Source organism: Herpailurus yagouaroundi, unplaced genomic scaffold (assembly GCF_014898765.1).
Source record: "Herpailurus yagouaroundi ecotype Mexico unplaced genomic scaffold, PumYag 190, whole genome shotgun sequence".
Classification (NCBI taxonomy): Eukaryota; Metazoa; Chordata; class Mammalia; order Carnivora; family Felidae; genus Herpailurus; species Herpailurus yagouaroundi.
The window spans coordinates 18,487,879-18,512,376 of NW_024412421.1; the positions used below are offsets into that span (position 1 = coordinate 18,487,879).

At 43.1% G+C, this 24,498-nt stretch overlaps 2 protein-coding genes across 4 annotated transcripts in view; both read left to right on the forward strand.

Annotated features, from left to right (window-relative positions):
• The window catches only part of LOC121045407 (chemokine-like factor), a 46,571-nt gene extending 25,018 nt beyond the window's left edge, over positions 1–21,553 (forward strand). Inside the window, exons 4-5 of one of the 3 annotated variants that reach the window (XM_040498224.1) lie at positions 5,027–5,125; positions 21,457–21,553. In XM_040498224.1, coding sequence (XP_040354158.1) covers positions 5,027–5,110 — 84 coding nt within the window. In that variant the 3' untranslated portion in view covers positions 5,111–5,125; positions 21,457–21,553. Of the gene's footprint in view, positions 1–5,026; positions 5,126–6,073; positions 6,766–7,418; positions 7,866–21,456 lie in introns of those variants that run through there. The other 2 variants (XM_040498225.1, XM_040498223.1) reach the window with 2 other exon arrangements.
• On the forward strand, positions 8,228–22,673 carry CMTM2 (CKLF like MARVEL transmembrane domain containing 2). Its single transcript, XM_040498220.1, has 4 exons — positions 8,228–8,617; positions 8,755–8,913; positions 21,457–21,558; positions 22,310–22,673. The coding sequence occupies exons 1-4, from the start codon at positions 8,348–8,350 to the stop codon at positions 22,517–22,519; spliced, it is 741 nt and encodes a 246-aa protein (XP_040354154.1). The 5' UTR covers positions 8,228–8,347; the 3' UTR covers positions 22,520–22,673.
• Positions 22,674–24,498: the final 1,825 nt, after the last annotated feature.

Sequence of the window (24,498 nt, forward strand, 5' to 3'; positions counted from 1 at the left end):
GCTGCGGTCAGGAGGACTAGAGCCCTCTGAGAAAAGGTCCACTGCCGTAAAGCTAGAGAGCTGGAGGGAGCCTCAAGGCACCATGCTTTGCTGTAGTGTCCAGGGGAAGTATCTAGGAAGTGTCTCAAGCAAAGGCAATAACTGGGGGCTCCTAAGAATAAGCCAAGAAGGTCCTGTGAGAGGAGCTGTTCCTACAGTGGTCACAGATAGCTGAGGTCAGCTTTTATAGAATTGCAGGCCTTTGGTCAACTTTGATAAAGCCAGGCCCCCTTTTGCTACCTCTATCCTTGGGTCAGAACAGTCTCTTTCCTTTGGATGACTATGGAAGCCCAAAGTCTGATTCAGAGTCCCTGCCTTTTTCTTACTACTATCTTCCAATATATGGGCCAGAGTCTGGAAGGAGCACATAAATATGCCTGGTAAGCTCCCAGGAGCTTCACAGTTGGGGAAACTAAGTAGGTTGCTCAGTTATTCTAATGTTCCATTGACTAACAGTACACATACTAAGCCACCACGTGCTAACTAACATAGTTGGTCGGATGGTGTGCTATCTAATTGACTTGGAAGGTTTTTTTCAAAGACTTATCAACACAGGATCCAAACTGTCTTCTCCTATCCTGTCCCTTCCTTTCTAATCTTCCCTTTCAGATTCTGTAAGATGAAGGACATGTACATATGAGACTGTTCAGAAAGGTAGTTACCACTGGGTGGTAACAGGGAGGCCTTGGCCCCGGGAGGCATGGTGCTGGTTTAGGGACAGCACAAACCAAACACTGGCTTGGTGCCTAGGACCTAGGAGATAACTCCTTGTCACTTCAGAGAGTAGGTGGACTTGGAGATGTGTCGGCATCAAGCTGTAGAAGTCCCTTGGGACCTTATGGAAAGGGCAGTGTGGGAAGCCCAAGAACACATGCCTTATTTCATGCTGTACCAGTTTTAGGGCTCCGTATACATTCAAAGGCCGGCCCACACACCAGAGGGATCCAGCAAGCATAGCTGTCACTTCTTTCAGTCCTTCTTTCCTAGCAAGGCGATTTGGTGCCCCCGAGGCATAGGATGAGAGTAAGTAGTACTGATTTTAAGTGGCGATTTCCTTAAAGGCTCACATGAATACAGAGTTCCTTATTCCTCTTTCCCATTCTTGTTTGGTAAGGGGCTAATGATGAAAATTCCCAGCAGGGAAACAGAAAGTTTGATAAACCAGGACTTCAGATGCTCAGCAGGGCAGCATCAAGAGTACTGGCCTCACATACAGGCTGAGATCTGTGGATTCTGGGGCCATATTTTGGCAATGCCTCTTTCTCTGAAGAGACGATGTGGCCTGGGCTTGGGGATGGTTGCATCTTCTTGCTTCTGTGTAGGCTATGCCAGTGACCCTGACAACCAAGGGTCTCACCTCTCAGCCTCCTTGACTTATTATCATGGGTCTTCATCAGAGCTAGCGAGAATACAGCTTTCCTCACCCCACCCATGGAGGGGTCACTGTCTTCATTTTTAGACTTCATCACCAATTTTATATTCTAGTATCTGTCAACGTACCCAAGAAAAGTATGAACTATACTATCTTCTGAATTGTCTGTATTTTTAACACTTCTACATTACAAAAAAATATTATCCAATACGTTCAGAGAAACTGAGTTCTGGTCAAGCAGATGTTTTTGCCACTAGAAAACAATTTTTTTTTTAAAAAGAGCATAATAAATAAAACTCTGTAGAAGTGACGATTCCAAAACTACCAGCAATATCTTTACATTTGTAAGTAGGAGATATCAGCTTTAGAATGTCCCCTTCAAATAAGATTAATGACAAAGCACAGTTCTGGTCATTTCTGATCAGGTTACGCCACATGTTTGGAGAACTCCAGGCACAAATGGAATCAACGGAAGTTGCAGATAGTTGCACACTATATAATGTTTATTATATACAAATTCTTGTTACAAATACCATATTTTATGAAACAAATTGTCAGTGTTCAAAATTTTTTCTAATATGCAGTGATGTTTAAAAATAAGCATTCGCCATTAAAGCATCTCTTTCTGGCCCAGTTATACTTCTACACAATTTTGTTTATGGAAACAATTTGGGAGCTTTATGGAAAAATAATAGTCGAGTAACAAATCCACCTCTCATTTTAGTCAGAGAAGGCTACTTGAGTCAATAGGGTATTTAGTCAACAGGAAAAGAAAAGACAATGAGTAAAGACAGCATTCATGGGGAAACCAGAGTCTTCCTGCACATGAAAAGGCTTAGATGCAATTTTATTCCATCAGAAAGAACATTTCTCTGTCTCTATCTCTGTCTCTGTCTCTGTCTCTCTCTCTCTCTCTCTCTCCATCAGAGATGAGGCCAACAACAAGAATGATGTGCTTAAGACAAAAGGGAGAAGGGGGGTTAGTCCAGAGAAGGCCCCCGGATACTCAAGTCAGGCTGCAGAGGGTCTTAGCCACTTACTGGGTGAGCAACCCCAAGCATGTTGCTTAGCCATCTGTAAACTGGGGACAATGAGTTTGTTGTGAGAATCAAATGAGATTAACACCCTGGCACAGTATGTGACACACAGGGAGTGCACAAGAAAATGTGAGCTATGAGAGAAATGTTAGAAATAAGGCAAACATTAGCGTCAAAGGACAGTCCAGGGGAGCTCTTCCTTGTAAGCAAGGACCAGAGGAAACTATGGTAAGGACAGACTAAACTAATGTCTAGTATTCCAATGAGGAGATTGGAATTATGACAGGTAATCAACGATTGGTTACCGAAGCCTAGTCTGCATTAGTATTATTATTTATTTGCTTTCATCTAAATTCTCAATGATCTATGGCCACAGCTAGTTAATTTTAAAAAGTTTAGTTAGTTTTAAAAATTTTATACTCTGCCTCTTAGTTGTAAGAGTGAGCCCTTGTTCACATTTTTTAATATCTTGGTTTACACAATCCTAAAGCACTAAGCTCCTTGCAAAACTGTAAACCAGTGTACCTACCCCACTGTGGGCAGACCTCTCATTCAGCCCACAGAACCCAGCTGGAACTTACTTCTAACCTTCACCATCCCTGCACCTTGTCCCCCTTTCAGCGTTACCCACCAGGTACCCAAATAATTAGTGCCTCTCCAAGAGGCAAGTCACATTCCATGATGGGGTAGGGCTCCTTGCTCAGCAATCCCAACAGGAAGAACACCTGAGGTTTTCAGAAAGTTTACCAACTGCATACATTTTGAAGGCAAATATCCTAAGTCCACATTGTGATGAACTCTCACGACCCGCTAGATGCCAGGCATTTATCATCTGGTATTTTCAGATTCATTACACCATTTAATCCTCAGATCAACCCAATGAACCCCAATCATTATCCCCATATTAAAAATGAGCATGTTTACACAGAGGGATGATAAAACATGCCCCAGATCACACATTTAGGAATTGGCAGAGCAAAAGAGTTCATCAACAAAACACTCCCACCTTACATGTCCCACACCATTTTCACCCTCCGTGACCCGTTATCCACAGAAAATGCCCAAGATGGATGCTGCCTTCCAACCTGGGGTGGGGGGGATGGGGAACAGTTCATTTCCTTCTTATTTGAGTGTCTCTGGTGGGAGGCAATAGTGAGACACTAGGGAGTTCTGACTCCTTGGCAGATATCCAGTCTTAGGCAATTTAATAAACCTCTCTAAGCCTCTGCTATGTCCTTTTAAAATAGAGATCATAACAATGCTGACTTTGGAAGGTGTTTGTGAGGGTTAAATAAGATAATGACTTGGAAACACTTGGCACATTGAAGAGCTCCGTTAGAGCCATTTATGATTCTGTACACTGGATGGCAGGGCTCCCTGATGTATTTGGGCAGGTGCACCAGACAGGCTGATGCTACCAAGTCAAGAAATCAAGACTTAAGGACTTAAAATGTTCCAATTAGATATCAGGGCCACGGTTCTACCTCCCCAGGCTTTTGACCCTCCCCACACTAGTGCCACTGACAGGTTGTGCACCCACTTATTGCTCTAATACCAAAGTCCAGCCTCTGCTTATCCTCATGAGTGGCCTCCATCTACTCATCCTCACACTTTATTTAGCACACAAAGCAGTAGACTGGGCTAGCAATGAAAGAACTCAGTACTGAAATCCAGAAGGAAGGACAAAGACAGCCTATAAATGCCAGGGCACACTCAATTCTAGCCATTTCTTAGGAAAAGCTCAAAAGTCAACAGCACAAGCATTCACTCAAGAATACCAGGTCTGCTCCTCAGACGAGTTCCATCCTCTTTGGAATATGTGAACCTTCAGAATAATAAGATCCAACTTCCAGAGTATTAATTCTACCTGCAGATTTGGGAGTGCAATTAAATCAGTAAAGTGCTAATCTAAAATTTAATTTTTATATTAAAAATGTATTATGGAATAGAAATGCAGAATTTACATTAGGTTAATATATGTTTTTTAAAAATCACATTTATGGAAGTCCAATTTGGGTAGCCCCCATACCTCTAGGTTTTTTTCATGCTCATTTTCCTGTGCCCTTTAAGAAGACAATGATGGGGAAGTTGTCAGCTTTTTTTTTTTAATGGCGTTCTTTAATGAAACTAAATCCATTTCTGTTGACAAAGGACCTTAATATCACATAAACTCATGTCTTGGAAGATACAAGAACTATGCTGCTAATGGTTCCTCTTAATAGTAATCAAAGGTAAAGTCTTAAAAAGGCATCCATCCTTAGGTAGGTAATTGGCCAACTTAAGTATTTTGTGAAATCACATTTCATGTAAAGTTGACAGTTTTCTTTTTTTTTTATTTTTTTTAACGTTTATTTATTTTTGAGACACAGAGAGACAGAGCATGAACAGGGGAGGGGCAGAGAGAGAGGGAGACACAGAATCGGAAACAGGCTCCAGGCTCCGAGCTGTCAGCACAGAGCCCGATGCGGGGCTCAAACTCACGGACCATGAGATCATGACCTGAGCCGAAGTCAGACGCTTAACCTACCGAGCCACCCAGGTGTCCCCAAAGTTGACAGTTTTCAATTCTGTATTACAGGATCTTATCAACAGTTTCATTACAGCTGTGTTCCTTCTAATAGTTGCCATCTTGGCGATGCAAGACATGGAAAGAAGGCATTGATTCTATGTTGGAGGGGTAAGTTGAAGCCTTCATGACCCCAGTTAAGACCAGTATTTCAAAACTCTTTGCAAAGGAAAACTGACAGACCAGAAGTATTTCATTTACACAATATCATTCATACCACCACCCCTTCTCTTTCTTGCACTTACTTCTTCAGAAGGTGTGAAGTTGCATAAACTCTAAGCTCATGAAAATCTTCACTCTAAATTTTTTTTTCAACGTTTTTTATTTATTTTGGGGACAGAGAGAGACAGAGCATGAACGGGGGAGGGGCAGAGAGAGAGGGAGACACAGAATCGGAAACAGGCTCCAGGCTCTGAGCCATCAGCCCAGAGCCCGACGCGGGGCTCGAACCCACGGACCGCGAGATCGTGACCTGAGCTGAAGTCGGACGCTTAACCGATTGCGCCACCCAGGCGCCCCGAAAATCTTCACTCTAATACTCATTCTCCAAATAGGTACAAACTCCCCTTTTGAGAATCATACACACTATTTTTTGAAATATTGCAACACGGTGTTCTTGTCTATAAATAGGACTTTGACTTTTCTGGACTAGAGAATTGTATTTTAAAAGCACATGAGGGGGGCCTGGGTGGCTTAGTGGGTTAAGCATCTGACTCTTGATCCCTACTCACGTCATGATCTCACAGTTTGTGGGATCAAGCCCCATGTCAGGCTCTGCAATGTCAGTGCAAGCCTGCTTGGGATTCTCTCTCTCCCACTCTCTCTGCCCCTCCCCTGCTTGTACTCCCTCTCACTCTCTCTCAAAAAAAATAAACAAGCATTAAAAAAAATATCTTTTTAAGCACATGAAAAGGAAAACACATGAATAGAAAAAAAAAGTGCATTGTTAAAAGTGAATGGCCCAGCCTATTCAAGAAGGAAGGAAGCTAGCTCCCAGCATGTGCCCCACACATGGCCAGGCATGTTCTGACTTAATCTTTACAATTCTCATTTTTACAGATATGAGAACTGGGGTTAAATACCTTACCCTGGGACACAAGGCTGGGACAAACTGAGACTCAAATCTTCATCATATGAAGAGCACAAGAAATGGCAGATTAAATGCTTTGAAGATGGAGGGTGGGAAGTGGGGAGGTGAGACTTTGGTTTAAGAAGTTAAGCACTGGGAACAGAAATTAATCCAGAAAAAAAAGTTTGAGTTCTTTCAATTCATCCCATAATCAGTAGATATTTGTCAGTCCCATTGGATTGTGCCAGGCCCAGGCTGGGGATAAAGTCCCTTATCCCTGTGGGAGCCCACAGATTAGCTGAGGCAAGACATACCTAGAAAATGTTAAGTGACGCTAAAGAGAAACACCTAAAGTGGGCAGGATTTGGGGAGCACCTAGAATCTTGGGTGCTTGCTATGGGCTGCTGGTCCCCATCTGCTAACTCAGCCACCAAGCCTTCTCCTACCTGCCAGGGGCTCCCACACTCTGGTCTCTATCGATTTCCACCTGAATAGCAGGAGCCCCCAACCACATCTCACTGGTTTCCCTGCCTCCAGTCTGATTCACCTCATGGCTACTGCACATGGGCTTTCTGACTCTGGCACCTGAACTTTCCTCTTTTTTTTTTTTTTTTTAAGTTTCATTTATTTTTGAGACAGGGAGAGACAGAGCATGAACAGGGGAGGGTCAGAGAGAGGGAGACACAGAATTTGAAACAGGCTCCAGGCTCCGAGCTGTCAGCACAGAGCCCAACACGGGGCTCGAACTCAGACCGCGAGATCATGACCTGAGCTGAAGTCGGCCACTTAACCGACTGAGCCACCCAGGCGCCCCTGAACTTTCCTCTTGATAAAGTCCCATATTCTACACTTCTAGCCTCAGTTCTGCCACCTCCTTCACCAGCTCCAGAGGTCTCAGGTACACTACAATCCTTGGAGACTTCTGGCCAGTGTCTGAAGTTTTCTTCCTCCCAGTTGGTCCCCTTGGGAATTCCTTCCTGCCCTTTACAAACATAGCCCAGGAGTCCTTTTCACTAAGGGTCCTCCTCAGGACCCCATCCCTGTCTGGAGCCTCCTAAGGCCAGCAATCTTCTCTGGTCCTTTCCTGGTGCCTCAGGCATCAGGCGAGGTCATTACCGTTAGCAAAACCCCCCATTTCCAAAATCCTTTTCTCTGGGAATAGCAGAATGCGCCGCAGCAGCCAGCTGGGCAGACACCAAGAAGGTAGTGCAGGGTCAGAGGGGGACAGGAGGCCACCTGCAGCCCCCGCCTGGGATGGGATAGGGAAGACAGGTTGATGTTAAGCTGCCAAGTAACGCAGCCTTTCCTTTCCGTATATGGTCTTGCGTCTGACAGTCCCTGTGCCTCACCGCGGCAGTCGGCAATCGTGTGTATCTTCGATGGGACTCTGGTTGCCAAGTTGGTGTGGAATAAGGTGAAAAGTGTTCTGGGAATCGAACTTGAATGTCTTACAGCCCGCGGAACCCACCGCACGGGCACCAGCAAAAGCACCCGCGCGGGCACGGGCACCGGCACAAGCACCTGCGGCCACGCCAGCCAAACCACCCCAGTCTGCACCGTCGCCGGGACCCGCCTCCAGGCGCCCATCCTCCCGGGCATCCTCGGGCATCCTCGGCGGGCACCGTTCAAGACCTAGGCTGATCCTTCAAAGGGGGCACCCTCGCGGACATAAGCGTCTGTGCCTCATCCCTCCGGGTAATCCCACCACTGAGCTTGCATATGCTGTCACCCATTCTGGCCCACAGGCGATCATAAAATCAGAGCTGCTAAATCGGGAACATCTCTGCTGTCTTGCGTCGCCTTGTGTAAAAGTCGAGTTTCATTTTCCTGCGGCCGCTGCGCCCTCGCGGCGCAGGACGAATCCGACCCAGGACGCCGTAGCCAGGATCTTAACCCCAGGGGGTTCCAGCCAACGCGAGCACGGCGGTACAACACTGAGGCCACCTCCCGCGCAGGCGGGAGCCCCCCTTCCCCCTCGCAGGGGGCCCGGGCTGGGGCCGAGGCTCCCGCGTGGGGGTGGGCGGCCCTGGCTAGGGCCGGGCCCTTGACGCCCACTCCGGTCCTCTAGGTGTGAGCGAGGTGCGACCGCAGGGAGACGTGGCGCGCGGGGCAGCGCCGGGCGTTGGCGTTCGCGCGTCCCGGCCGTTGAGCGGGACCTGGGAGCGGGTGGGTGGGCACCAGTCTCGCTCAGAGGCCAGGCCTGTCCGGCGCCAGCAGGAGAGAGATCGCGCAGGAGGTGAGAAGTTAAGAACTCCCACGCAAAGATGGCTGACAAAGGCAAAAAGGGCAAGAAGGCGGCGGCGGGGGCACCTGCATCGGCGCCCGCAGCTGCGCCGCCGTCCCCTCCTGCAGCTGACGAACCAGGGGACAAGAAAGACCAAGAGGACAAGGAGATCAAGAAAAAGCCAAAGTCGGTGCAGCCCAAGGATGAAGTGGGCACCAGGAAGGGGTGTCGCCGCTACATGTGGGAATTCAAGAAAGGCAATAGAGAGTTCTGGGTGATTGGGCACGCCGAGGTCAAGATCCTGAGCTTGGTAAGTTGGGCTGGTACCCCAGGGCGGAGGCCCAACCATGAAAAGAGGGTGAAGGAGCAGGCTCCAGAGGGGCTCCAGAAGGGCTCTAGAGTAGGGGAGAGCCCTTTGCGGTAGCTCAGGTATATGTCTCCTGGCAGGGCTGCCTGATAGCTGCACTGGTACTGTTCACGGGGACCAGCGTGCACCCTCTCCTGATGCTCATCATCACCATGGAGATGTCCATCTTCTGCTTCTTCTTCATCACCTACACCCTCGCCATCAACAGATACATACCCTTCATCCTGTGGCCCATTTCTGTAAGTGAGAGGAGGTGGGGACCGCCTGAGGCTGGTGTGCATTCACGGGTGTGTCCTGAACAGTGACTGAACAGAGAAACACCCTGCACCCTCCATATTTGTGCCCCGGCCTTGGGTTCAGCACCTCCAGGGGGGCCAGGGTAGGGGAAGCTGAAGTTAGGTTACAAAAGGCTCTCAAAAACCCCAGCTTGGGGGTGGGGAGGCCTCTTACCTACCTGGTGGTCAAAGGAAGAGGTCTCTGCCTTCCTGGGGCTTTGCTCTCCTCAGGAGGGGTGGCATAGCAACTAGCTGTATCCCCCCCCACTCCTGTGCCAGCTAACAATTGAGTGGAGAGATCACCCCAGAAGGTACCCCATCCCCAGAATTCAAAGAAGAAAATCCATCTTCCCATAAATCAGTAAAATAAAATGAGAATTTTTAAAAAACCACTTTTAAGCAGTCTTAGATCTCTAGTGACTATCCCTGTAAAAGATGTTAAGCCCAGAAGAATGTTCAGCCCAAAGCAGGCATCCATTGGAACAGGAGCTGGGCAAGTTACCAATCACTCATAGCCTGTTTCCTTCATCTGTAATATGAGGACAGTAATAGTCTCTCATGGGATGGTGCCTGAGAAATAAATACAAAGTGCTTGATGCTGTGCCTGAGGACTTCTGGACTTGAATCGTAGAGCACACCCACCTAACTCCCACCTCACTGCACATTCACAGCAAGCCTCCAGAGTTTCACTTACTTTACATGTGAAATGGTCCCAGAATGGCCACCTAACTTACCCCCAGGTAACTCAGCTAGTAAGTGGTGGAAAAAGGATTCAAACCCAGCTTTGTCAGCGGAGTCTGAGTTCCTAACTACACGCCGTCCTGCTTCCTTGTCAAAAGTTATTAGGGTCTAGGGATTCATAGGTCTCAGGGAGGTAGGTGAGAACCCCCAATATAGGGAGAAAGGAGAGGAGGACCAAATACGACTCTTGGGAAAGGGGTAAGCAGAGGACAAAGTAAAGGAACAAGCAGAGGGCAAGCTCCCAGCCAAGGAACTTGAAAGATACTTTTAGTTCCAGCAAGATGAAAACTCAATAAACCCTGAAAATCCTCCTGCTGCACTTACCTAAAACTACTACGGTAAGTGCAAACACAACTGCTATAAATGAAAGGCTGAGCTGGTAAAAAGGGAAACACACAAGTGCCAAAAATGAAAAACAGGAGCAGTGATCAAATAACCTGCTGAAGTGTGGGTAGCAATGGCCTACGAAGTATTACCCCAGGAACCTGGAGAATGGATTTTCATACACTCTTGAGTTAAAGGAGATGAGGCCTTGGTCCTAAGCAAAATGGGGATTTAGAACTGAGACCCCTATGTAAAGTCAGCACCCTGCAAAGACTGAACCCTTAGGGAAAAGAGAGGCAGAGAAGACACCTTTCCCCACCAAACAGAGGAACAAGAGGCCTGTTCACCTCTGCCTGAGCTTGGAGTGGAAAAAACAAAAAAGACCACTTTGAGAAATAGAAGCCTTGAGCCTGCATTTAGTACAGATTTGGTTTGAATTTTTACCACCTTCATCCTGGAAACCTTCCTGTAGCCTAGAAAACTTGTGCCTTGGAATTAGAATAAAATGATCCCAATTTAATGATGTTCTGATAATGTCCTTGGGACTCCTGACAGAAACAAATGCAAAGTCACAATCAAAGAATAAAGACTGGAGTGCTTGGGTGGCTCAGTCAGTTGGGGGTCTGACTTCGGCTCAGGTCATGATCTCGTGGTCCATGAGTTCAAGCCCCGCGTCAGGCTCTGTGCTGACAGCTCAGAGCCTGGAGCCTTCCTCGGATTCTGTTTCCCTCTCTCTGCCCCTCCCCTATTCACACTCTGTCTCTCTCTCTCTCTCTCTCTCTCTCTCTCTCTCTCTCTCTCTGAAAAATAAATAAACATAAATTTTTTTTAAAAGCATAAAGAAATTCTCACAGTACAGGTGGGGGTGGGGAGAGACTTGTCAAAAATGAATGCACAGTTCAAAACTACAAAACACCTGATTTTAAAATCCCCATGTCTAAGAATTGACAATCAGCAAACATAAAAAAAAAAAGAGGAGGATTAGAACCCTGAGAATATGAGATTAACAGAAGAGCTGTCTAAAATAATAAGAAATATACTTAAAATAATTAAAGACATAAACAGAGCCCTAAGAACAGGAAAAAACATTATAAAGACAGAATAAAAAGATCTTTTTTTAAGTACAAAATACAATGTCTAGAATTAAACATATAGTTTTTGAATTAAAAATGTCAATAGATGGGTTATAAAGCATATCAGACAAAGCTGGAGAATGAGCAAACTGAAAGATGTGGGGAAATGACCCAGGATATAGCACTGAGAGATAAGGACAGAAAATAGAAGAGAAGTTGAGACAGAGAAAATAGAATGAGAAAGTCCATCATAAGCCTAATAGGAATTCCAGAAGAAAAGACTCAAAAGAAGGGAAGAGAGGAGGGGCACCTGGGAGGCTCAGCCAGTTAAGCGTCCAACTTCAGCTAAGGTCATGATCTCCCAGTTTGTGAGTTTGAGCCCCATGTCAGGCTCTGTGCTGACAGCTCAGAGCCTGGAGCCTGCTTCGGATTCTGTGTTTCCCTCTCTCTCTCTGCCCCTGACCTGCTTGTGTGCTCTCTCTCTCTCTCTCTCTCAAAAAATAAATAAATAAATATTAAAAATTTTTTTTTTAAAAAAAGAATGGAGGAGGGGAAACAAAGTGATAATGACTGAGAACTCTCCAGGTTTAATGAGTGACATCACTAAATATGGCAGTGTCAGAAATGCCAAAACTCTGTCCCTCCACTAAAGCAATGATTAGGCTGTCAAAAACCATCAGAAACAACTTTTTCAGAACTCTGGAATCCAATTTTAGAAGTTTACAACCGAGGGAAGGTTAATAAAGAAAGAAGCTGTTGGGTGTGATAAGAGAGTGTTGTGCCATTTTAACATACCTCCCCGCCATCCTTCATACCCAAGCTTGTCCGTTACCATGAAGATAACAGCCCACATTCCTAGTCACACTCTTTGCTGGTAGCAGAAGGAACAACACAGACCTTGCTCTCAAAAGAATTATGGTGGTGTGTTTTTAACCTGTCTGGTGACTCTTTGAGGGATGGGCCCTCACCTGCCTCAGAGCTTTCTCGAGGCTGAAGTGGCCTCCTGGACAGCATTTGTCAAAAGCATTTAAAGGCCAATCTACTAACCATAACCACATCTGATTGGGCAAGGGACATCAAATGAGGTAACCAATAGACAGACCAGAAGTTTGGGAAAGAAGAGGCTGGGGAAAGAGATGCATGGGGGAATAAGAACCCTGGAAAGCTACCACATATACCAGGGAATCCAGAAGGCTACACACATGCCAAGGACTGGACACATGCTCAGAAAAGACCCTAAGCTTTTGCCTCTTGCTGACCTTTATGCTCTGTACAAGCAGCAAGGGAAAACCGAGAGTTCTAAACATCCTGGACAATTGTTGAAGGAATACCTCAAAACAAAGCCAATTTGAAAAGACTGGTAGAGTATTTTTGTTTGTTTTCAGATATTTAAGGAAATCTCCTTCAAATCACTACCTGATTTGCTAGCAAAACAGGGACTTCAGTTGCAGTATGGAAAGAATAGTCTTAAAAAAATAGTTTAGAAAAAGTCATCAAACATACAAATGAGTACAGCTCACAACAATCAACAGCAACAAATCCTGGGAAAGAAGGAGAACGTGGTTTACAGAGTAACTATATGATAATATTCAAAATGCCCACAATTATAAGGCATGCAAAGAAACAAGAAAGTATGGCCCATTCACGGGGAAAAAAATTAATAGAGACTGCCTCTGAGAAAGCCCAGATATTAGACTTACTAGACAAAGAGTTTCAATCAGCTGTCTTAAAAATTCTTAAAGAACTAAAACCAGGAGAACAATTTATGAACAAGTAGAAAATAACAGCAAAGAGAAATTACAAAAAGGAACCAAAAGGAAATTCTGGAACTAAAAGTAATATAACCGAAATGAAAAACTGACTAGTTTGGTTTAACAGCAGATTTGAGCAGACAGAAGAATGAATCCATGAACTTGAAGATAGATCAATTGAGATTATCCAGCCTGAGGAACAGAAAAACAAAAAGAATGAAGAAAAATGGAGAAACCTATGGGACACCCATCAAGCATACTAACATATGCTGAATCCCCCCAAAAAAAAGAAAGAGAAAAAGGAAGAAAGAATATTAGAAGAAATGGTCAAAAGCTTTCCAAAGTTTATAAAAGAATACAAATTTACACATCCAAAAAGGACCAAGTAGGATAAAGTCAAAGTAATCCACACTGAGACACTCATAATCAAAATGTCCAAAGATAAAGACAAAGTCTTGAAAGTCACAAGGGCGAAGCAACTAATGTCATATAAGCGGCCTTTAATAAGATTAACAGTCAATTTCTCATCAGAAACCATGGAGACCTGAGGCAATGGAATGATGTACTTAAAGTCCTGCAAGAAAGAAGATAAAAACTGTCAACTAAAAATTCTATCTTTCAAATTTGCTATCTGTTATGAGTTGAATTGTGTCCCCTAAAAATATGTTGAAGTCCTAACTCACAGTACCTGTGAATGTGACCTTACTTGTACATAAGGCCTTGCAGATGATCTAGTTAAGATGACATATTAGAGTAGGTTCTAATCCAATATGACTAGTGTCTTTACAAAAAGGAGAAATTTAGACACAGAGACAAACACGTCCAGAGGGAAGATGATGTGAAGTGACACGGGAAGAAGATAGGATGGTGAGGCAAGCCAAGGAACACCTAAAGTTACTAGAAGCTAGAAGAGAGGCCAGAACAGATCATTTCTTAGCATCTTCAGAGGGAGCATGACCCTGCCAACACCTTGATTTTGGACTTCTGGCCCCAGAACTGTGAGACAATAAATTAATGTTGTTCTAAGCCACTTAGTTGGTGGTACCGTCTTATGGCAACTCCAGGAAATGAATACAATATCCTTCAAAATTTATCCTTCAAAAATGGAGGAGAAATTAAGACATTCCTAGATAAACAAAAGTTGAGGGAGTTTGTTGCTAGTAGAATCACCCTACAAGAAATGCTAAAAGGAGTCCTTCGGGCTCAAACAATAGGATACTAGACAATAACTTGAAGCCATAAAAGAAATAAGGAACACTAGTAAAGGTAACTACATAGGTAAATATAAAAGCCAGTATTGGGGCACCTGGGTGGCTCAGTTAGTTGAGCGGCCAACTTCGGCTCAGGTCATGATCTTGCGGTTTGTGAGTTCGAGCCCCGTGTCGGGCTCTGTGCTGACAGCTCAGAGCCTGGAGCCTGCTTCGGATTCTGTGTCTCCTCTTCTCTCTGCCCCTCCCCTGCTTATGCTCTGTCTCTCACTAATAAATAAATATTAAATAATAAATAAATAAATAATAAATAAATAAATAAATAAATAAATATTTAAAAAAATTTTTTTTAAAAGCCAGTATTATTGGGGCACCTGGGTGGCTCAGTTGGTTGAGCGTCTGACTTCAGCTCAGGTCATGATCTCACAGTTTGGGAGTTCAAGCCTAACATCAGACTCTGTGCTGACAGCTCAGAGCCTGGAGCCTGCTTTGGATTCTGTGTCTCCTTCTCTCTCTGCCCCTCACCCCCTGCCACCAAAATAAATAAACATTAAAATAATTATTTTTTAAAAAGCTGGTATTATTGTATTTTCAGTTTGTAACTTCTTTTTTCTGATACAATTTAAAAGACAAATGCATAAAACAATAATTATAAATCTACGTTAATGGGCCTGTATGTATAAAGATATAATTTGTGACAAAAACAATAAGTTCTTGTGTACTACTGACACTAAGTTGGTATCAATTCAAACTGAATGATTGTAAGTTTAAGATATTAATTGTAACCCCAAGGTAACCACTAAGAAATGAACTCAATAATATATAGAAAAAGAAATGAGCAGGGAATTATCTTGATACATTACAAAAAATTAAACACAAAAGAAAGTAATAATGGAGGAATTGAAGGACAACAAGATATGATATATAAAAAAAAAACAAACGGCAAAATGACAGAAATAAGTCCTTATCAGCAATTACTTTAAGTGCACATGGATTAAACTCTCCAATTAAGGCAGAGATGATCTGAATGGATTTTTTAAATGATCCTATAATACGAAGACAAGAGACTCACTTTAGTCCAAAGATACAAATAGGTTGAAAGTGAAAATGGAAAAAGATACTCCATGTAAATAGTCACCAAAAAAGAGCTGAGGTGGCCACATCAATATCAGATTTAATGAAAGACATGAAGTGTCAAAACCACACCTAGGCATGTCATCATGGAGGCACTGCTGATCACCAGAAACAAAGGAAAACTTAAAATCAAACCAAGAGAAAAGCCAATTTACCTCAAAAAAAAAAAAAAAAACCCTCAAACTACTAGACTAACTTCATATTTTTCAACAGCAGTGACAGTGGCCAGAAAACACTAGACTAATTTCCTTAAAGGGATGAGGTGGCAAGAGTAAACTAAAGACACTTTTAAACAAAGAATGAAACAATTTCTTTTTGCTGACCCTCACTGAAAGAACTACTAAAAGATGTACTTCAGGAAGAAGTAAATCAAATCAAAACCAAACCAAACCAAAACAAAACAAAACAAGTGTGCAAGGTAAAAAAGGAACAGTAAGCAAAGAGCCTAGTGAGCTTGTGGATTGACCTAAATAAACGCTAAGACAGAACTGAGGTTTTAAAAAATATATTAATAGTTTTTGGTGTTTTTTTTTGGTTTTTTTTTTTTGCAAGGGGAGGGAGGGAACACGATAACAAGGTAGAACTAAAGGTACAACAACACAATAACATGTAAGACCACAGTACTGTATATGATAAGAATGAAAAGTTCTTGATTTGGGGGGAATGATTTGGCAATAATATTAACACTAACATATTAAAACTTAATACTGAATTCTACTAAAGAATAGAATTCCAGGATATATAAAATCAAACCTGTTGAGAAAGAGTGAAAAGAGAATAAAGAGAGCTAACTCAATAAAATGGAAAAATAAAAAGAAATAAGTGTGGTATATGTTAAATAGAAAAAAGTAAAATTAAATGGTACAAATAGATCCATTACTATATCAGAAAAGATGACAAACATGAATGGAATATATTCTTCGTTTAAAAGAGGACTCTAAGAATCGATTTTTAAAATCCAGCTACATACTAAATTACAAGACATGTGGAGAACAGTTATGAGAGATGGAAAAAATAATAAAAGGAAAATACTAACCAAAAGAAAGCTGGCATAGCTTTAATACCAGATTAAGCCAATTGTATGTGATTTATGTTGTTGTTTTTTTGTTTTTTTGTTTTTTTTAATGTTCATCTACCTTTGACAGAGAGAGAGGCAGAGAATGAACAGGGGAGGGGCAGAGAGAGAGGGAGACACAGAATCCGAAGCAGGCTCCAGGCTCTGAGTTGTCAGCACAGGACCCGACACGGGGCTTGAACCCACAGACTGTGAGATCATGACCTGAGCCAAAGTCAGACGCTTAACTGACTGAGCCACCCAGGCATCCCTGTATGTGTTTTTTAATTATACAAAGAAGATCACTACTTACAGCAATTCTAAACTTGTATGCACCTAACAATATAACCCCCAAATATAAAAAACAGAAATGAATTATAAGGAATTAAAAGAAGTTATAAGAAAGAACTGGCAAATAGCAACCATGTGGGAGATTTTAACATGCCTCCTTCAGCAATTGATAGCTTGATCTAATGACATACACAGAACATAGTGAACCCTACACCCAACATAAACAGGCTATATATTCCTTTCAAGTACATTTGCAACAATCATAAAAATTATCCTCAATAAGACCACAAAGGAAATGTAAATAAATAACAAGTAATTGATATCCATACAGACCATTCTCTAACTTCAATATAATATAATTAAAAATCAATCAGTAAAATTTAACTAAATCCCCAAGTATTTGGGGGGAAATCTAATGTGTTCCCCAAACATATGAGGATTTCATGTTTATGTAGTATTCACAGATACTACCTGTAGAATGTCCCTAAACTATTCAAATTCAAATCTATATAATTAGAAGGCTGAAAATTAACAGTATCAAGAAGGTACCAAAACAAAATAAAAAAATGGAACTAAAAAGAAGGCAATGCCAAAGATAAGAGTTAACATTAAGGAAATAGGAAACAGAGATCCATAGTGAGGACTAATAAAACCAAATATCTAGTTCTTCAAAAAGACTACTAAAGCAGATAGACCCCAAGGAAAAAAAGAGAGAACGAACAAGGAAAAATATTAGTAAAAATACCAACAGGAGATTTTTAAAGATTACAGGGAAAATATGAACTTTTATGCCAATAAATTGGAAAGTTTATTTAGATAATAATTTCCTACAAAAAATATCACATAAAAATTGATTCAAAAAGAAATAGAAAAACAGGTTATAAAAAATTCATCCATGTTTTCATCTGGCACTTGTTTCACTTTTTACATTTAAATCTTCTGATTCATTTGGAGTCATTTTGGTACATGGTGTGAACCATGGCTCCAATTTTATATCCTGATGGCTATCCAGTTGTTATACCCTATCACTCAATTTATTCAGTTATTAAATAATATAACTTTTCCCCACTGATTTTAAATGGCATTTCTGTTAAATGTTAAAATCCCAAATGCAGGGTTTATTTCCAGACTTTATATTCCATTTAATTGGTCTGTCCCTTTTTTCTTTTCTGTTTTAAACGCTTTATAATATGTTGTGCTATCTAATAGGCTTTTGATATTAAAACCAGATATTATAAGGAATGTAAAGTATATACACCTAGGTTACCTAAATATGGCTATAAAAATCCTCAATAAAATACAGGCAAACTGAATCAAGCAATCTATAAGCAAGCAATACATCATGATCAAGCAGGGTATGTGTCAGGAATACAAAGATGATTTAATCTTCAACATTCTATCGGTACAATTCGCCATCTCTTATCTAAAGGAGAAAACCATTTCATCATCTCATGAACTTCAGAAAAACTATTTAGTTCATCTCATGAACTTCAGAAATACTAATTTTAAGAAAACTCTTAGCAAACTAGGGGCACCTGGATGGCTCAGTCAAATAAGTGTCCAACTCTTGATTTTGGCTCAGGTCATGATCTCACCATCATGAGATCGAGCCCCACCTCAGGCTCTGCACTGGGCATGGAGCCTGCTTAAGACTTTCTCTCTCCCTCTGCCTCTCTCTCTCTCTAAAAAAAAATAAAGAGGGGCACCTGGGTGGCTCAGTCGGTTGAGTGTCCAACTTCGGCTCAGGTCATGATCTTATGGTTCATGGATTCAAGCCCCGAGTCAGGCTTTGTGCAGATAGCTCAGAGCCTGGAGCCTACTTTGGATTCTGTGTCTCTCCCTGCCCCTGCCCCATTCATGCTTGCTCGCTCTCTCTCTCTCTCTCTCTCCCTCTTAAAAATAAACATTAAAATTTTTTTTAATAAAGAAGAAAAGAAAACTCTCAGCAAACTAGTTTAAAAGAGAACTTATCTTAATAATAGGTATCTACCCAAACCTATGATAAACATTGCATTTCATGGTAAAACTTTAGAAGCACTGGAGATGCCTACTATCCCCACGCCTGTACATTGTGCTGGAGATCTTAGTACAATGTAACAAGAAAATAAAAAAGTGTATGAATTGGGAAGGGGAAAAAATAGCATTATTCACAGATAATAAAATTCTTTACATAGAGAATCTACATCTATGAGAATCTACAGTCAAATTACCATGAAAGTTAACCAGAGACAAAACAATAGTGTTCCTGAATACCAGCAATGAACAATGAGAAAATGTGACTTTTCAAAGAAACCATTTAAAACAGCAACAGAAACTACAAGGTGTCTTAGAATAAACCCATTCAAAGATGTGTAAGACTTTACGTAGAGATTATATTTTATTAACAGACATAAAAGTCTGCATAAGTGGAAGTATACACCATATTCACAGGTCTGAAGAGTTACTATCATAAAGATGACAATTTAAGGGGCACCTGGGTGGCTCAATTGGTTATGCATCTGACTCTTGATCTCAGCTCAAGTCATGATCTCACGGTTCGTGAGATCAAGCCCCATGTCAGTCTCTGTGCTGACAGTGCAGAGCCAGCTTGGGATTCTCTCTCTTTCCCTCTATCTCTGTCCCTCCCCAGCTCATGCACTCACACGTGCACTCTCTCCCTCTCTCTCAAATAAATAAACTTAAAAAAAAGATTGCAATTTAATTCCACAGTAATCAAGAAATCAAATGGAACTTCAACCTGACAGAGGTTCTTCCTGGAATCTCGAGGAACGTTTACAAGGTGATTCTAAAATTCTTACAAGGATAGACTCACCCAACAAGATATCAGAATTACTATAAAGCTTTGGTACTAGCTCAGGGATCAACAAAAAGACTAACGGAATTGTTATGGACTGAATGTGTACCCCCAAAGTACATATGCTGAAATCCTAACCCCCAGAGTGACTATGCTTACAGATGAGGCCTTTAGAGTTTGCTAGCATTTTACTGAGGCTTTCTACATTTCTGTTCATCAGGGATGATGGTCTGAAATTTTCTTTTCTAGTAGTGTCTTTGCTAGTCTTGGTATCGGGAAAATGCTGGTTTCATAAAATGAGTTTGGGAGTGGCTCCCTCCTTTTCAATTCTTTTGGAAGAGTTTGAGGATTGGTGTCAATTCTCCTCGAGATGTTTGGCAGAAATCACCAGTAAAGCCATCTGGTTCTGAGCTTTTCTTCAGTGGGAGATTTTCTATTACTGATTCACACCAGGAGGAAATATGCATAGGAGACACAGACCAGAGTGTTCGTTGCAGCAGAGTTTGTAATAATAATTTCCTAAAAGGTAGAAACAACCTAATGTCTCTAGTTTGGTTTATTCACAGACTTCATCAGTTAAAATTAATGAATTCAATCTGTGTTCTCAAAATTGATCAATCTCACAAACTTTAAGTTTAAAAAGCCAATGATAGAAGACACCTTTTATTTAAATTTAAATTTGTGAAACGCACAAAATAGTATATACTATTTATGAATATATAATATGGAAGAATATACTAATACACTCTTGGGAAAAGTACCCATCAGTTCCACTGTGTGTAGTTGCCTCTGAGTGAGAGGCATAAAAGGGCCGGAATGGTGACACTGTGTCTTACTCCACAAAGTTTTACTTCTGGCTTTGTTTTCTTTTTTAAGAGATCTAAGCAAATCTTGCAAGATCTTAACATCTGTTTAATCTCAATAGTTCATGGCTGCCAGAGGTGGGAGTGGGGATGAGTGTTCTATTATTTTCTGTATGTTTGAAATGTATTAAAATTCAAAAAACAGCAAAGGAAAAGAAAATGCCCAAGACAAGTAGCCAGGGAAGGTCAACCTGCAGAAAATAGCATCATAGAAACCAAGGGGAAGGGTGGGCCTTACTCAGTGCTGCAGAGCTGGCTGCTGCCCATGGGATTGAGAGGGTGCACCAGCTCTGGGTTAGCATCACCCCATGAGTGACGCGAGAGGAAGCCGGCTCTCTGTGGCCACGCTTTGCCCAACTCTAAGTCTGGCTATGCCAGGGAGTGACAGCAGGTGGTACTTGCAGGGAAAGTAGCCCTTCTGCGCGGTCTGGGAACATCTGGACATTATCAGTAAGGTAAGGGAAACAAGTGTACAGGGCAAGGGTAAGACTGAGGCCACAAGGGATGGGAAGGAAGGCTGCTGATGCAAACAGGGGAGTGTCTAGGAAGTAGCAGGAGGGGCAAGGCAGGGGTTGAAAAGGCAGCCACTGGGCTCCCAACTTAGGGTGGCCGGAATCCAACAGAGCCTCCTGCTAGCAACACAGCCCACCCTCGATCCAGAAAGGAGAGCTGGTCCTGAGAGCATGATGGGGGGTTGTACTCACCGTTAAGTTGTATAGTTGTGCAGTTACTTAAATGAGTATTCAAGGAAAAAAAAATCAAAACATAATTAGCTACTGTGTGACTTCAGGTGAGAGGCAGCAGCAGGGGAGCCTATGAAGGCAGTTAAACACCCTGGGCTTTGCATCTCAAAGAGCCCAGCCCTGCGGACCACAGCATGTCCATGCAGCCCATGTGTATTTATCTCCACCTGTACTTTTTTTTTTTTTAATTTTTTTTTTCAACGTTTATTTATTTTTGGGACAGAGAGAGACATAGCATGAACGGGGGAGGGGCAGAGAGAGAGGGAGACACAGAACCGGAAACAGGCTCCGGGCTCTGAGCTATCAGCCCAGAGCCCGACGCGGGGCTCGAACTCACGGACCGCGAGATCGTAACCTGGCTGAAGTCGGACGCTTAACCGACTGCGCCACCCAGGCGCCCCACCACGTGTACTTTTAAAAGCAGTCAGAAGTTTGGAAACCATCCCCTTTGGAGGAAGCTATGCTAGGCTGGGTGTTGATGGGGGTCTTGGTTCTGTTTGAGGCTGACTTGCCTATCTCTCACGCTTCTAGGACCTTCTCAACGACCTGTTTGCCATTATTTTCCTTGTGGGGGCCGTGGTCATAGCTGTGAAAAGTCGACAAACCATGCCACTGCACTACTTTATTGCTGTGGTGAGTCTTTCATGTTGGGCAGTTTATTTGCTCAAAAATCACCTCTTTTAGGGGCGCCTGGGTGGCTCAGTCAGTGAAGCATCCGACTCCTGATTTTGGCTCAGGTCATGATCTTACGCTTTGTGAGTTCAAGCCCTGGGTCGGCTCTCTGCTGTCAGTGCGGAGGCCATTTGGGATCCTGTCTCCCTCTCTCTCTGCCCTTTCCCCACTCTCACTCTCTCTCTCTCTCTCTCAAAAATAAACATGAAAGAAAGAAAGAAAGAAAGAAAGAAAGAAAGAAAGAAAGAAAGAAAGAAAGAAAGAAAAGAAATCACCTCTTTTGGAGAATGGGTGTTTTCCACTGATTTAAGGAAAGGGCTTCTTTTCACAAAATTTTGGGACCCATGCAAAGTTTAAAACTAAAGGTGGTAAATGCTTCCAATGAAAAAACCACTTAAATAAAGATGATGTCCAGGGAGCCAGCCAATCTAATGGCTTTCTCCTCCTAGCTGCCCCAATCCCTGAGGCAAAGGGTCACACCCAGGCCACTGACCATGGGTTTTAAGAGACAGGCACAGGTGGAGAGGGGTGGAGCAGGGAGGAGAGGGAGGCTGAAGCTGGAGGAGGGGCAAACTCAGAATGTCTCTGGTTGAGAAGTCTAGGAAGAGGAAAGGACGTGTTAATCAGCACCGCAGACGAATTAGAAACAAGGAGAGAATATGCCAGCTTTGGAATGAAAAGCAAAAGTAATGGGCATCCTTTTTTCCCCCAGATCCTAATTGGAATGGCTGGAATGTTTGCTTTAATGGATATGTGTCTTCAAAGAAAACATTTCAAAGGCAAGAGGCTCAAAACCAATGTGCTGTTTCCTCCAAAAAATGAACGAAAGGTTGAAAAGCCAAAGGAAGCAGAAAACCCACCAGAAAAGGCACCAGAAAAGGCAGAAAAGCCAAAGGAAAAAGTAAAGGGAGGCAAGAAATGACGCAAAGGAGACCCCTGTTATCAAAAGTGGCAGTGCGTTTTACGACAAATATTTCCAGTTTATTGTCTTCTCTCTAGAATGGTTTTCTTTTCCATCCTAATAACCAACTTTGCTTGAAAAAGAAATTCCTCTTTAAATGGACTTTAAAGCTTAATGTTGATCTAAACATTATTTTGTTCATTCAACAAAAGTTACTGAAAGTTTTGGTGCAGTGGGCAAGACCAGAGATGGGCCTCTCAGGGTGCCTGTAGGCCACAGGGCACACAAGGTTTGGGGTACCCATAGCGTGGGTGACAGAGGCTGTCAACAGTGACCAGCCAAAGGGGCCAGAGGAAAACAACAGACTGGAAAACAAAATGGACATTTTATTCACATTAATTTTTTTTTTTTTTTTTTTGAGGTTGGGGAGAGAGAGTAGAGGAGGGGCGGAGGGAAGAGAGAGAGTCCCAAGCAGGCTCTGCACCGGTCGGAGCTCATGACCTGAACCAAATTCAAGAGTCGGGTGTTTAACCGACTGAGCCACCCAGGTGCTCCCACATTGATATTTACATTTTTAAAAAGCATCCAGGTAGTCGCTATGAGAAAAACAGACTGCTGGCCTCTCTTACTTTTACTTTGTAGCTTAGCATCGGTTCTCATTTGAGGTGTACTCAGGAAGAGGGCAACAGGGGTGGTATCATCCCCTCAGGGCTCAGGGCCTCTACCAGCCAGAGTCAGGCTCGCATCTGGGCCAGTCAGCTTGGGCACAGGAGGAACTGGGAGCACTCAGGTTCCCTCAGAGATGGCCAGCCAACCCTCTGGGACCTGCAGGGTCTCCCTCAATAAGGACCTGAGCATAAGCCCTGAGCTAGGCTCAGCTGGGCACCACAGCCACAGTTCCCACTCACAGGCCTCGGTCAGGGCCCCAGTCTTACTGGACAGACCGACCATGAGGCAGGAGAAGGGTCATCCTCATGAGAGGAAAGCAAGGTCCCACACTGATGCATGAGGAGCTGGAAGAGATGGGGGGTGGGGAGTAATGGGGTGCCCCCTCCCCCCAGCCTAGCCAGGAACAATGTGAGAGACAGGCTGAGAGGGTCAACTGGGCCGTGAGAGCCATGCTAGTGGCTCGGGCCTCTGTCCTAAGTGCCACATTCAGGTGGGGAAGCAGGTGGAGCCCAAACTTGGATGGCCCCAGCCATAGGGCCTCCACCATTCCAGTCATTACTCCCTCTGTAGCCCCCACAGCACCCCCTGCAGGCCAGGCAGGGTGAGGCAACCCTGCTGAAAGTGGGAGCAACTACAGGGAGTTACATTGTAAAGAAAAACTCAAAAATGCACCCTATCCTGCCATGTGACCCCAAATTCCTCTCCTAGGTATTGAGCCAGGAGGAATGGTATATTAGAATTTTTATAGTAGCCAAAAGGCAAAAAAGAGCCTACAGGTTCAAAAGGAGATAAACCCAACTGTGCTCCATTCATAAGATAGAAATCTACTCAGCAATAAAAAAGGATAGTAATACAACACGGTAATAATGATAAAAATAAAAGATTCATAATGACTCTCACATACTGAGCGAAAGAAGGCAGACTCAAAAGACATATCCTATGATTCATTTCTATGAAGCTCAAGGACAGGGAAAAATACAGCGGTTGCCTCAGGAGGTGAAGTTTGGGGACTGATTATAAAGGGGCACGAGGAGGGGGAGCCTGGGTAGCTCAGTCAGTTAAGCATCCGACTTTGGCCCAGGTCATGATCTCGCAGTTGGTGGGTTCAAGCCCTGCATCTGGCTCTGTGCTGACAGCACAGAGCCTGCTTTAGATTCTGTGTCTCTCTCTCTGCCCCTCCTCTGCTCACACTCGAGCTCTCTCAAAATAAATAAACGTTAAAAAAAGGGGGGGGGGGCATGAGGGCATGAGAAAGTTCTTTATTTTCATTAGGGAGGTGGTCACATAGGTATATACATGTGTCAAAACATTCAACTATATACATAAAGCCT

Coding starts and splice junctions, on each gene's coding strand:
- CMTM2 (XM_040498220.1), top strand. CDS start 8,348: ATGGCTGACAAAGGCAAAAAGGGCAAGAAGGCGGCGGCGGGGGCACCT. Junction 8,914..21,456: donor TCATCCTGTGGCCCATTTCT/GTAAGTGAGAGG, acceptor TCACGCTTCTAG/GACCTTCTCAACGACCTGTT. Junction 21,559..22,309: donor TGCACTACTTTATTGCTGTG/GTGAGTCTTTCA, acceptor TTTTTCCCCCAG/ATCCTAATTGGAATGGCTGG.